General features: G+C 40.9%; 1 protein-coding gene across 5 annotated transcripts in view; it reads right to left on the bottom strand.

Annotated features, from left to right (window-relative positions):
• LOC125989970 (1-phosphatidylinositol 4,5-bisphosphate phosphodiesterase delta-3-A-like) overlaps positions 1-11,635 on the bottom strand; it is an 89,802-nt gene extending 78,167 nt beyond the window's left edge. For 3 of the 5 annotated variants that reach the window (XR_007488758.2, XM_049756496.2, XM_049756498.2), the window contains exons 1-2: positions 11,196-11,635; positions 1,887-1,942 (exon numbers count right to left, since the gene is read on the bottom strand). Coding sequence is in view for 4 of the 5 variants with exons in the window: in XM_049756496.2 (XP_049612453.1) it covers positions 1,887-1,942; positions 11,196-11,286 (147 nt within the window). In the remaining variant the exon portion in view is untranslated. The remainder of the gene's footprint in view (positions 1-1,886; positions 1,943-11,195) is intronic. The other 2 variants (XM_049756494.2, XM_049756495.2) reach the window with 2 other exon arrangements.
• Positions 11,636-12,499: the final 864 nt, after the last annotated feature.

Here is a 12,499-nt window from a genome sequence, read left to right as displayed (position 1 = left end):
ATCAATGTTACCCTGTTTGTCCTATTAACAAATAAATAAAACACTACTACAAGTAATACTACGACTACGACTACTACTTCTACTTCTACTACTACTACTACTATTCATACTAATAATACTAATAATCCATTCATCCATTCATCCATTTTCTATACCGCGAGCATCCTGGAGCCTATCCCAGCAGTCATCGCGCAGTAGGCGGGGGACACCCTGAATCGGTTGCCAAGAGGGCACACAGAGACAAACAACCATCCGCACTCGCACTCACACCTAGGGGCAATTTGGAGTGCTCAATCGGCCTACCAAGCATATTTTTGGGATGTGGGAGGAAACCGGAGTGCCCGGAGAAAACCCACACAGGCACGGGGAGAGCATGCAAACTCCACATAGGGAGGGCCGGAGGTGGAATCGAACCTGCACCCTCCTAACTGATAATAATGATAATACTAATATTAATAATAATAACTAAAAAATGCAATTTCTGGAGAAATTGCACGTGAAGGCGAAGAAGCTGAATAAATATGTGGGGAATGCTATGTTTAAAGTTGGAACGGGTTGAATCAGTTGAAAAATGTAGAAATTAAAAGGGAAAAACGAAATTCTGGAAAATTTGGCATGAATTTCATTATTGAAAATTTAGAATTTTTGGTAAGTGGGAAGTTGTCGAATAGGTAGGCATAAGATGAGCATTTTTAAGTTGGAACGGGTTGAATCGGTTGAAAAAAACGAAATTTGGGAGAATTTGGCGTGAATTTCAAAATTGAAAATTTTGAATTTTTGGTAAGTGGGAATTTGTGGAATAGGTAGGCAAAAGATGAACAGTTGAAAGTTGGAATGGGTTGAATCGGTTGAAAAATGTAGAAATTAGAAGTGAAAAACGAAATTTTGTGAAATATTATGGAAATGTTAAACGTGAAAATGTGAAATTTTTAAATTTTGCAATTTGGGGAATGTTGAAAATCTTCTCCAATGTGATTTGAATGTGCTGAATGATGTGAATTTCGAATTGGAATGACGTAAATGTGAAATGTTGAATGTGCCATTAAGAATGAATGGGGAAAAATTTGCCGTAAATTTGCGAATTTTGTGAAAACGGAAAACTTTTGGAATGAAATGAATGCAAGCACCCCTCACGTGAATTTTTGGAATATGTTGAAATAGGAATGGAGTGAATCGGATGAATTATGTAACAGTAGTAGAACGTCAAAAAAGTGCGAGGAATAAAATATAATGATAAAGTAAATGGCGCAGAATAACATAAGTGTGAAGGCCTTTACCTTCACACTAATAATAATAATAATAATAATAATAAGAAGAAGAAGAAGAAGAAGCAACAGACTTTCCCAATAAAAGAAATACTATAAACTGACTTAATGCGTGATAAAATTATTAAGGCCATTAATATACACTGCTCAAGAAAATTAAAGGAACACTTTGAAAACACATCTGATTTCAATGGTGAAACAATTTTTTTTTTTATACATATACTGATATGGACAGTTTAATGTCTCAAGAACAAAAGGATGCCACATCTTTTGATGGAAATAAAAGTTTTCAGCCTACAGAGGGCTCAGTATATAGACACCCCAAAAATCTCAGTGAAAAAATGATATGGCAGGCTCATCCATTTTGCTTAAATTCAATTTCTGCAACTCAAAATTCTTTTCAATATCTCGTTATTGCCCCTCTAGTGCACCTGTTGTTAATTCCATCAACACCAATGCAGCAAAAACTGATCAACAACCCCCTCTGCCACGTACCTGACCAAAACCTTATCAGAAAAGTCTAATTGAATTCATGCCATACCCTGATAAAAAACTGTTGTTTTAAATTGTGTTAAATTCTGCAAGCCATAAGGTCAACATTCAATTCAAGATACGTCATACCTTAACCATATTGGAGCCCCGCAACATCCACTTGACATCTTCATCATCCTGCAATCCTGTAAGGAAAAAAAACAGCAACATTTGCTAAGGAAAGGCATATTATAAAGCCACCATGAAGTATCTCTACTCTACTCTCTAGTTTTAAATACCGTAATTTTCGGACTATAAGACGCTACTTTTTGCTTAAGTTTAAACCTTGCGGCTTGTCATACGGTGCGGTGTATCTGTGGATTTTTCGTGATTTTTGTGATGACTAATACATTTATACACTTGTAAAAAGGCTGCGTTGTGCGGTACCGCTTTGCTGGGCGAAGGAATATGTGACACGGTCACTGGGGCGAAGAGTGGTGTGTTGATCGTATGTCCATCCACCTGGCAAATAATGCCGTATAATTGACACAAAGAAGAGACAGAATGAGATCAAGACGAACATTACTGAAGAAAGTAAGCTTTTATACACAGACCCTCATTATGGGGGACAAAAGAAATGCCGCTTTCAAGTTAAAAGCGGTCGATTTGGCTCTTAACGTAGAAACTATAGCTGCTCATACATGCACTTTAGATTTTCTTCCAGTCACTAGGGAGCGCTGGGCTATTGTTGATCTTGTTCTGTCACCCTTTTCTTTATTTATTTCCCAGTCACGTCTACTCCGGAGCAATACGTGTAGCTCGCTAGTTTAATGTAACTTAGCGCTTTGTGCAGGAATAAAATGAGCATGAATAGACCCTCATCATGGAAAATGCTAGAAGAAATGCATGAAAGCGACAACAAAAGAGAGACAGAGAAAGTGTGTGGCGAAGTATATCTGACGCTATTCCAATACGACACTGAGGAGGAAGACTTCAATGGTTTCAGTGCACAGGAGGAAGATGAAGACAGCTCTCAGTGACTTTTACTGATGTGTTTTTTTGAATCCAGCCCTATTAGTGCTGTGTTGCTTCCGTGTTGCTGCTGTGATACAAGAGATTCAAGAGATTCAAGAGTTTTTTATTCGCCATGTTTGAGCGTGCCAAACAAGGAATTTGACTTCGGTAAATCACAGCCTCTGTTCAACATTTAGGTGACTAACAACAGCACTCAGGACATGTGAAGAACGAAAGATATTCTCAAACACCCCCTGATCTTAAACTCCCAAGAGGGCAAGGAAAAAACTCAAAACTCCAGCTAGGGGAAATGAGAAACCTTGAGAAGAGACCACAGATGGGAGGGTCCCTCTTCTAGGATGACCAGGCTGCAATGGATGCAGAGAGGACACATAGTACAAACAGTGTAGACAAAAAAGGTGTGGCAAGCGGGATGTTATTGCACAGTAATGACTCTGAGACTCTAAGAGTGGTGTGAGTTCATCAGAGCGACAGCCTGGGGGAAGAAGCTGTCTCTGTGTCTGCTGGTTTTAGTGTACAGAGCTCTATAACGGCGTCCGGAGGGGAGTAGTTCAAACAGGCTGCAACCTGGGTGCGAAGGGTCTGTTGAGATGTTACTTGCAACTTTCCTGGTCCTGGACAGGTACAAGTCTTGGATAGATGGGAGGTTGATTCCAATTATCTTTTCTGCAGTCCTTATTGTCCGTTGCAGTCTGTGCTTGTCTTGTTTGGAGGCCGATCCAAACCAGACAGTGATGGAGGTGCAGAGGACAGACTGGATGATGGCAGTGTAGAAGGTCTTCAGCAGCTCCCGTGGCAGGTTGAACTTCTTGAGCTGTCTCAGGAAGTACAGCCTCTGCTGGGCCTTCTTCCGGACAGAGTCTATGTGGCCGGTCCATTTCAGGTCCCGAGAGATTGTGGTTCCCAGGAACTTGAAGGTGTCTGATGAGAGAATAGTATTACTGCAGATAGTGAGGGGTGAAAGTGGTGAAGGGCCTCGCCTGAAGTCCACTGTCATCTCCACGGTCTTGAGCGGGTTCAGGTCCAGGTGGTTTTGGCTGCACCAGTGGACCAGCCGCTCCACCTCCTGTCTGTACGCAGTCTCATCACCGTTCTGGATCAGTCCGATGAGAGTGGTGTCGTCTGCATACTTCAGGAGCTTCACGGAAGAGTCACTTGCGGAAAAATCGTTGGTGTAGAGGGAGAAGAGCAGTGGGGAGAGGACGCATCCCTGAGGGGCTCCAGTGTTGGTGGTCAGGGTGTCAGATGTGATGCTCCCCAGCCTCACACGCTCCCGCATCACAGGCATTGTTTGGAGAGAAAAGTTAAGGTATGTTATTAAAACTTTAAAAACTCTTTCTGTGTACCGTCTTTCTTTGTAATTAACACGCGCGCACATGCGGCTTATGTATGAAAAAAAACCAATATTTTCCCCTATTTTTTGCTCATGCAGTTTATAATCAGGTGCATAGTCCAGAAATTACAGTATATTGTTTCACCTCTTTGAATTCTTGTGTTTTGATAATAGTACTTATGTTACAGGGGATTCCAAAATCGATACCCCCAAAATTACTCAGTAATTCCTCTTGGAAAACTGGAAAGAAAAATTGCACCTAACACAAGAAAATTATATTGTGTGTTGTGTAGAGCGAGCAAACATAGCAATCCCTACTCTCAATATGATTCATAAGATATTCAATTTGAAAATGCATTAATACAAGATTGTATTATCTCACAATGCATTATGGCAAACAGTAGAATCTGGGTCGGTTATTGCACGATGTTGCAAAATAGTGATAAATAGTGTCACGGAACAGAGACAGGGCGACCAAGTGCGGCACAATCCTTTATTGAAAAAGGGGGAAAGGGGAAGTGGAACGATGGACTTGCCGTCTGGCTGGCGTGGCTGAGCAGCAGAGCACAGCGCGTAGTCGGAGGCAGGCAGGTTGTCGAGGCAGGTGGAGATCAGAAGCGTGGTCAAAGGACGAGCAAGTAGTCGGGGCAGGCGGCGATCAAGGCGTGGTCGGTCAGTTTACGGAAGCAGTTGGCAACAGAGATCGTTCAGGGGGCAAAAAGGCAGTGGTGTCACAGGCAGGGTAAGTAGACGAACTGACAACCACTGGCAGAATACACAGAGGTTAAGTAGGGGACCTAACGAGCTGTAGCAAGTGCTGGCAATTCCTTGATTGGGGCTTGGCTGGAAGTCCTCACAGCAAACGCTGGATGGGCTGCCTTGCATTGTTTCTTCTTAGTTGCCAAGACCATAGAGATACAACAGCTAGAGTGTTTGTGTTTGGCGCCGTTCTTTATACTGTAACTCACAGAATTATTTAGTGATTTGAACGCTGATTGGGTTGCTACCAACATCAGACATGCAGCTATAATAGAAGACAAATGCATCATATCATAATTTTACTATAATATTATAATGTCATATTTTTCTGTAATGTTTTAATTTTTAATGTAAAGCGTTTTCAATTATTTTATACATGAAATGTGCTATTCATATAAACCTGCCTTGCCTTGCCTATTATTAGAGCTTTAAGAAAGACACTATTGCAGGATTTCCTGTTCAACATGGCAGTAGAGCAGGGGTGTCAAACTCATTTTTGTCACGGGCCCCATCGGCATAATGGTTTCCTTCGGAAGCCAGTTATCAATAGGCAACAACAGGCTAAACCAGGGATGGGCAAACTACGGCCCGCGGGCCACATCTGGCCCACGGGACCGTTTAATCCGGCCCGCCAACCCTAAATAAATTGTATTATTAAACTTTTTTTTTGGGTCATTTTGCCTGCAATGACTGCGTTTCCCCAGTAGATGGGGAAGCACTCGCCTGCGCATTTACTACCGGAAGCCGTGGCAGAAAGCTCGGTGCACACTCACAAGTGCGTGTACGTACTCAGTAGTACGGAAATGGCGCACTCGCGCACTATTTGTATCAGTGCCGAATTTAGAGCGTGGGCTGTGACGACAGCATTCTTGTAATTTAATTTGTGACGTTATTAAAAAGAATACAGTAGTACACTCAAAAAATCATTGGTCTTAATTAAAATATATGCATTTAATTTGTATCTAGCCTATCGTTTTTTTTAATGGTATGACTCTCACGGGAAATTATTTGTAAAAAATGGGCATGTATGGCTCTGTCCGCCAAAAAGGTTCCCGACCCCTGAACTATAACATCCATCCATCCATCCATCCATCCATCCATCCATGCATCCATGCATCCATCCATCCATTTTCTATACCGCTTGTCCCCACGGGGGTCGCGGGCGTGCAGTCATCGGGTAGTTGGCTGGGGACACCCTGAAATGGTTCCCAGCCGATCGCAGGGCACACAGAAACGAACAACCACCCGCACTCGCACTCACACCTAGGGGCAATTCGGAGTGCTCAATTGGCCTACCTAGCATGTTTTGGGGTGTGGGAGGAAACCAGAGTGCCCGGAGAAGACCCACGCGGGAACAGGGAGAACGTGCAAACTCCACACAGGGAGGGTCGGAGGTGGAATTGAACCGGCACCCTCCTAACTCGGTGGCGCACTGGTTAATTATGTTAACTATAACATAAATAACAATTGTATCTAACCATCCATGTCACTCCAAATCATTAAATCCATTGAAATCTTCGACCTCTGTTTCACTTAAAAAAAAAAACGCCGCTGCTGACTCCGGAAGTACGTGCGGCGCTGACGTCAGACTCATCGTCAGTTGCGGTTCCAGTTATTTCACAGGCCTATATAACTGTATATTAACTGTATATAAACTATATATCAAATAACTATAACATAAATAACAATTTTATCGAACCATTCGTGTCACTCCAAATCATTAAATTCATCGAAATCTTCGTACCCTGTGTTACTTAAAAATACACCGCTGTTGACTCCGGAAGTAGATGTGGCATTGACGTCGGACTCATCGTCAGTTGCGGTTCCAATTATTCCACAGACCTATATAACTATATATAAACTAGCTAAAAACTAAGTCTGAACAAAAGAATACAATGGCTATCATCAATGAAGACATAATGACCAAAATTCAACTACCGTAATTTCCGATGTATAAGCCGCACCGGTGTATAAGCCGCACCAGCTAAAATTCGGGGATATTTTAGTTTTTTTTCTTACATAAGCCGCACCGGACTATAAGCCGCACGTGCACACGAGTTTTTTTTTACAAAGAAAGACAGTACACAGAAAGCCTTTTGGAAGTTTCAATAACATTTTTTAACATGTCTTTCTAAACATTGCCTGTGACGCAGCAGTAGTACCGCAGCAACATGGAAGTGTGCACGCGAGTTATTAACAAAGAAATACTGGACACAGAAAGCTTTTTTTAAAGTTTTAATAACATACCTTAACATTTCTTTCCAAACACTGCCTGTGACGCGGCAGTAATACCGCAGCAAACGGAAGTAACACAGCACTAATAGGGTAAAAGTCACTGAGACGCGGCGGTAACACAGCAGCAATACGGTAGCACAGCACTAACAGGGGTGGTTAAAGTAAAAGTAAAAAAAAGAGCTTCATCGTCTTCATCTTCCTCTTGTGCACTGAAACCATCGAAGTCTTCCTCCTCAATTTCCGATTGGAATAGCGTTAGATATCCTTCGCCACACATTTTTTCAGTATCTCTTTTGTTGTCGTTTTTATCCATTTCTTCTAGCATTTTCCATGATGAGGGTCTGTTCATGCTAATCTTATTCATGCACGAAGCGCTAAATTACATTAAACTAGCGAGCGACACGTATAGCACCAGAGTAGATGGGACCGCGAAATAAAGAAAAGGGTGCCGCGACACAATGTCATCAACATCGACTGCCTTTAGTTTAAAAGCGGCATCATATGCATTTCTTTTGTCCCCCATAATGACGGTTTGTGTATAAAAGCTTCCTTTCAGTAATTGCGTTCTGCGTGATGCGCGAAATGTTGTAAACACAAACTAGCACGTCTTCTTCGGCGCATTATCTCTTCTTCGCCTGTCTCGCTCCTGCTTCCTGCTAGAGCGCCCCCTGGAGGCCGGAGGCCGTAAAAATCCATAAATACGCCGCGCCGCCATTTAAGCCTAAAGGTTCAAAGTAACCTTCTGAATAAAATGCATTAAAAGTTCACATTCATTACAACTTGTTTTTGGTGAGCAAAATGTCAGAAGAATTGAATTTAAATGCTGATTGATTGGGTTTTAATACAATGCAGATGGTCCAAACAGCGCCACTGCTTTGTGTAATCTCTGAGTCACATAGCAGAGTAAGAAAAACTGTTTAGAGCACAGGTGTCATACTCAAGGCCCGGAGGCCAGATACGGCCCGCCACATCATTATATGTGGCCCGCGAAGACAAATTGTGCATCAAATTCGTGTGTCATTACTAGAATTGCAAATTGTCTTCACTTTTAATAATATCCTTTTTTTAAAATATTTGACCAGTTTTTACTCGTCTGATTTGAAAACGAGTTATTTGTCAGTTTGTTTTGTAGCTTTTACTGTATATAATAGTGTTAAGAGTAAAAGTGATCAAGTCATCACAAAAATCACGAAAAAAATCTTATATAAGCCGCACCTGACTATAAGCCGCAGGGTTCAAAATTTTGGAAAAAAGTCACGGCTTATACACCGGAAATTATGGTTTATATAAACTATATATCAAATTATTATAACATCCATCCATCCATTTTCTGAACCGCTTAGTCCTCACGGGGGTCGCGGGTGTGCTGGAGCTATCCCAGCCATCATCGGGCAGTAGGCGGGGTACACCCTACCGGTTGCCAGCCAATCGCAGGGCACACAGAGACAAACAACCATTCGCACTCGCACTCACACCTAGGGACAATTTGGAGTCCTCAATCGGCCTACCAAGCAAGTCTCTAGGATGTGGGAGGAAACTGGAGTGCCCAGAGAAAGCCTACGCGGGCCCGGGGAGAACATGCACACTCCACACAGGGAGGGCCGGAGGTGGAATCGAACTCGCACCCTCATAACTGTGAGGCGGACGTGCTAGCCAGTGCGCCACCGAGCCGCCCAAATGACTATAACATATAAATAACAATTTTATCGAACCATCCGCGTCACTCCAAATTATTAAATCCATCGAAATGTTCGTCCTCTGTGTCACTTATAAACAACTCCGGAAGTACATGCGGCGCTGAGGTCAGACTCATTGTCATGGCGGCTCCAATTATTCCACAGGCCTCGTGCGGGTCATGTGGTTTAAAGTGAAAATAACATGTGATCAACTATACTATAGTAAATGATGTATTAATGATCAAGTAATAATGTGTTAATAATTTCACATATAAATCGCTCCTGATTTTAAGTCCAACCCCCGGCCAAACTATGAAAAAATCATTCGACTTATAGTCCGGAAAATACAGTATTTAGACCCTTTACAAATTTTGAACAAAACAGCCCCAGTTGAACGTTTCACCAAGACAAAATTGGAGACATACAGCCTAAAACCTACAAAACGGAAGTCTGGCAAACATTACATCAATGAAAGTGCCAGTATCCCAATGTGCCAGTACCCCATTTGCAGGGCTTCAAGGGCACGTTATAGCTGTTCACAGCCCTAGTTTTACGTTTTTTCTTTATATCGTCTTGTATGAGCTCCATAATCCCATCTGTGCATTCACCTAGGGACCTAGATAAAAGAGAAATTAAAGGAAGGGAGGAGCAGTTTTGGTGGTTTGAGCGGAAGCCACTTTAAAAACTTGAAATAGCTCACGTGTTCATGGAGGTTGCAACATGCTATAAAAGATAAAATGGAGAGTGGTTGCAACCACGAATGTTTACTGTAGTTGCTTAACCCTTGAAAAAATTACAGACCGTGCTAAATCACAGTAGAACTTCACTTTATGTGCACCCCAAAAACAAAAACAAATTGTATTTAATCAAATGAAATCAAACTTTAAAATGCATGTACACACCTTTGTATGACAATTTTTGACTTGTTTGTATACATCAGATGTACCATTTCATGTGCACATCTCACAGAGGAGTGACCGCAAAGAGAGTATCAAGTGCAGAAAGAGTGTTGAGTGGTTTCATTACCCTGAACCACCTTGCCTTGCCAGGTAAAAGCACATACTTTGGCATACTTCTACGACAAGGTGGACACACTCCTGGAGGGGCTGATTTAGCTCACGCAGAGCCGAACGATATAGAGAAGCAGCCGACCACCATTAGCGGCCCGGCGAGAAGTTTGCAGCTTGGTTAAAAACGGCTAATTACTACCATCAGCGATCACAAACTTCCACACAACGCTCAGCCCAGTGACAACCAGACTACACCCAATCTCTGTCGTAGTCATGGCACCAAAACAAAAACCCAGAGCTAAAGCATGAGGGGGACTATCTAACATTATCACAGGTTAACGATTTACTGAAACAACAAACAGAGGTTTTTACGGCACTATTGAATCAACAGCAAGAACATTTTAAATATATTGTCAAAATAATCCTGGACAACACAATAATTGATAACATCACAAAGGAACTACAAGAAGTAAAGTTCCACACAGAAGAAAGTTTGATAACATTAAAATGAATCAATGTAAACAAACTGAGCATTATAAAAATATGCAAACCATATTTGAACAACAAAAAACTGTAAATCACAAGTGAACAAACAACAATAAATGAAGGCACAATGAAGAAATCAATGAACAATGACGAAATCAAATTAACATTTCGATATATTGAACATAAGACCTTTGATTTTTAAAATAAACTTGACCCGAAGAATCAATTATATGGAAATAGCCACAACTCTGGCTGTGAATACTAATGATCAATTTAATAATAACATTTAAATATATGCATTATCATGCACTTTAATAGCAGAAGCTATTTAGTGATCAACTAATAAAAGGCTATTGTTTTGTTTTGTTTTTTTCGTGTACATACTATGTTTATTTGAAATAGTTTACAAGACTCGACTATATTCGTTTTAATAGGTATGGTTTTTTTCATCAGTCTAATTTTGCTTTGGGATTTATTTATTTTGTTAAAGAAAATAACGTGCCAATGTGTGAATATGATACAAAACAAGGGGGTTGGACTACATTAGATACGTTATGTCGTTTTGACGTTTTGTCTTTTTACTACCCCGTTTGAACACGAAAACTACAACATGTATTTTCCTTTTTTACTTCCAAACTTTTGGCTCTTTCTGCGTTTATGTCCCGTAAAATCAACGCTGCCTTCTAAAGTGTGGGGTATAGCCACTTATCGTGCTGAAGTAAAAGATTAAACATTAAAATCCACTCCTGTGGGTCAAACGAATCGGGGAATAATTTGCATTGTATTTGACACATTTACATTCAAAACAGCTATCATCCAAGTCCCTTTGATAACAGTTTTTAAGGATGGCAACCAATTACAAGAAAAAGAAAGAAAAAAAAACATTCCAGCATGAGTTTGCAAACAACACACGCAAAATTCTTACCAAGACTTCTTAGTGGATGGATGGCTTTAGAGTTGGACATCGTGCTCCTGGTCTTATCCACGGGGACTGCTTTCCTTCTGTTTCCCAACATAATATTTAGGAGGAGGATTTTGCTTCCCTTTAATCACTGCCGTCTACTTGATGGTTACTTGCTCAGCGCACATACTATTTATCCCCTGCCGCAGTTGATACCTCGTTTATCCAACCTTCTCGTTGCTGACGTCACAAAATACAGTTTTATTAAACACACGAAACCATGCGATTATTATTGACCAATACTGTATCTGTAGGTATAAATTTTGCAAACGTTAAGTAAAAGTAACGCGCTTAAGGCATCGCTCTCAAAATAAAAATTCAAAAAGGCCACTGATATATATCTGGATATACGTATGACATAATTCTAAAACGATAGACTAAATCTACTAAGGCTAGTAATAATAATAATATTTAGAATTTAGAATCACAAAAAAAAAAATAGTGTATGAACCATCCGGTTAAAGAAAACGAGCAACCGCACAATTAAATAATGTTTGAGTCGATGAAATTTACTTTCTCAATAACACATTTCCGGTTTGGCATAATTGAACGACAGTAACTTGACAGCTGGCAAACGCTAATCGGATTACTGTCGTTTAATTTTAGACAACGAGCAGCGATAGTGTGGCAACCAACGAAATTTATTTTTAGGTTTTGTTGACATCCAGATATTTTACAGACAGATGTATTTACTCATTTATTTAATCACACGCGCGCGCGCGTGCACACAAGCGAGTAACTGTCACACTATCACACTATCAGCCAACCCCTATTTTACAGACGGATATTGACCCCCCAAGTGCAAAATCCATCCATTGGTTAACATTAGACAACCGCGTCAAAGTCACGTGATCTGACTCCAGTTCCTGTCGAAGATTGCCCTTCTGCAAAAAAATAATAAAAGACAACCCCTTTCCGGATTTAAAGGCCTAGAGACATCCCTTTTTTTTTTTTCAATTACAACGGAATTTGATAGAATGTATAAAGTGAACACATTTGCCGCATTGGAATTTAAAAATGGACACCGATTACTAAGAATAAAGCTAAAATTAAATGCCAGTTTATCGATCGGGTTCCGCACGCAGCCACACTGGTGGCGCCATTGCTGTGACGTCACAAGTTGTACATCCGGATCTCAACAAACCCAAACAACATGGCAGATGATAGCGACAGCTCCGTTTCTAGCGGCAATATTAGCATCATTTTATCCGATTCAGAAACCTCTTTTGACGCAGAATATGATGATTCTAGCAGTTCACTTGGGCTGA

The sequence above is a fragment of the Syngnathus scovelli genome, chromosome 20 (assembly GCF_024217435.2).
Source record: "Syngnathus scovelli strain Florida chromosome 20, RoL_Ssco_1.2, whole genome shotgun sequence".
NCBI classification, from domain to species: domain Eukaryota; kingdom Metazoa; phylum Chordata; class Actinopteri; order Syngnathiformes; family Syngnathidae; genus Syngnathus; species Syngnathus scovelli.
This window is presented reverse-complemented; position numbering and strand designations above follow the sequence as displayed.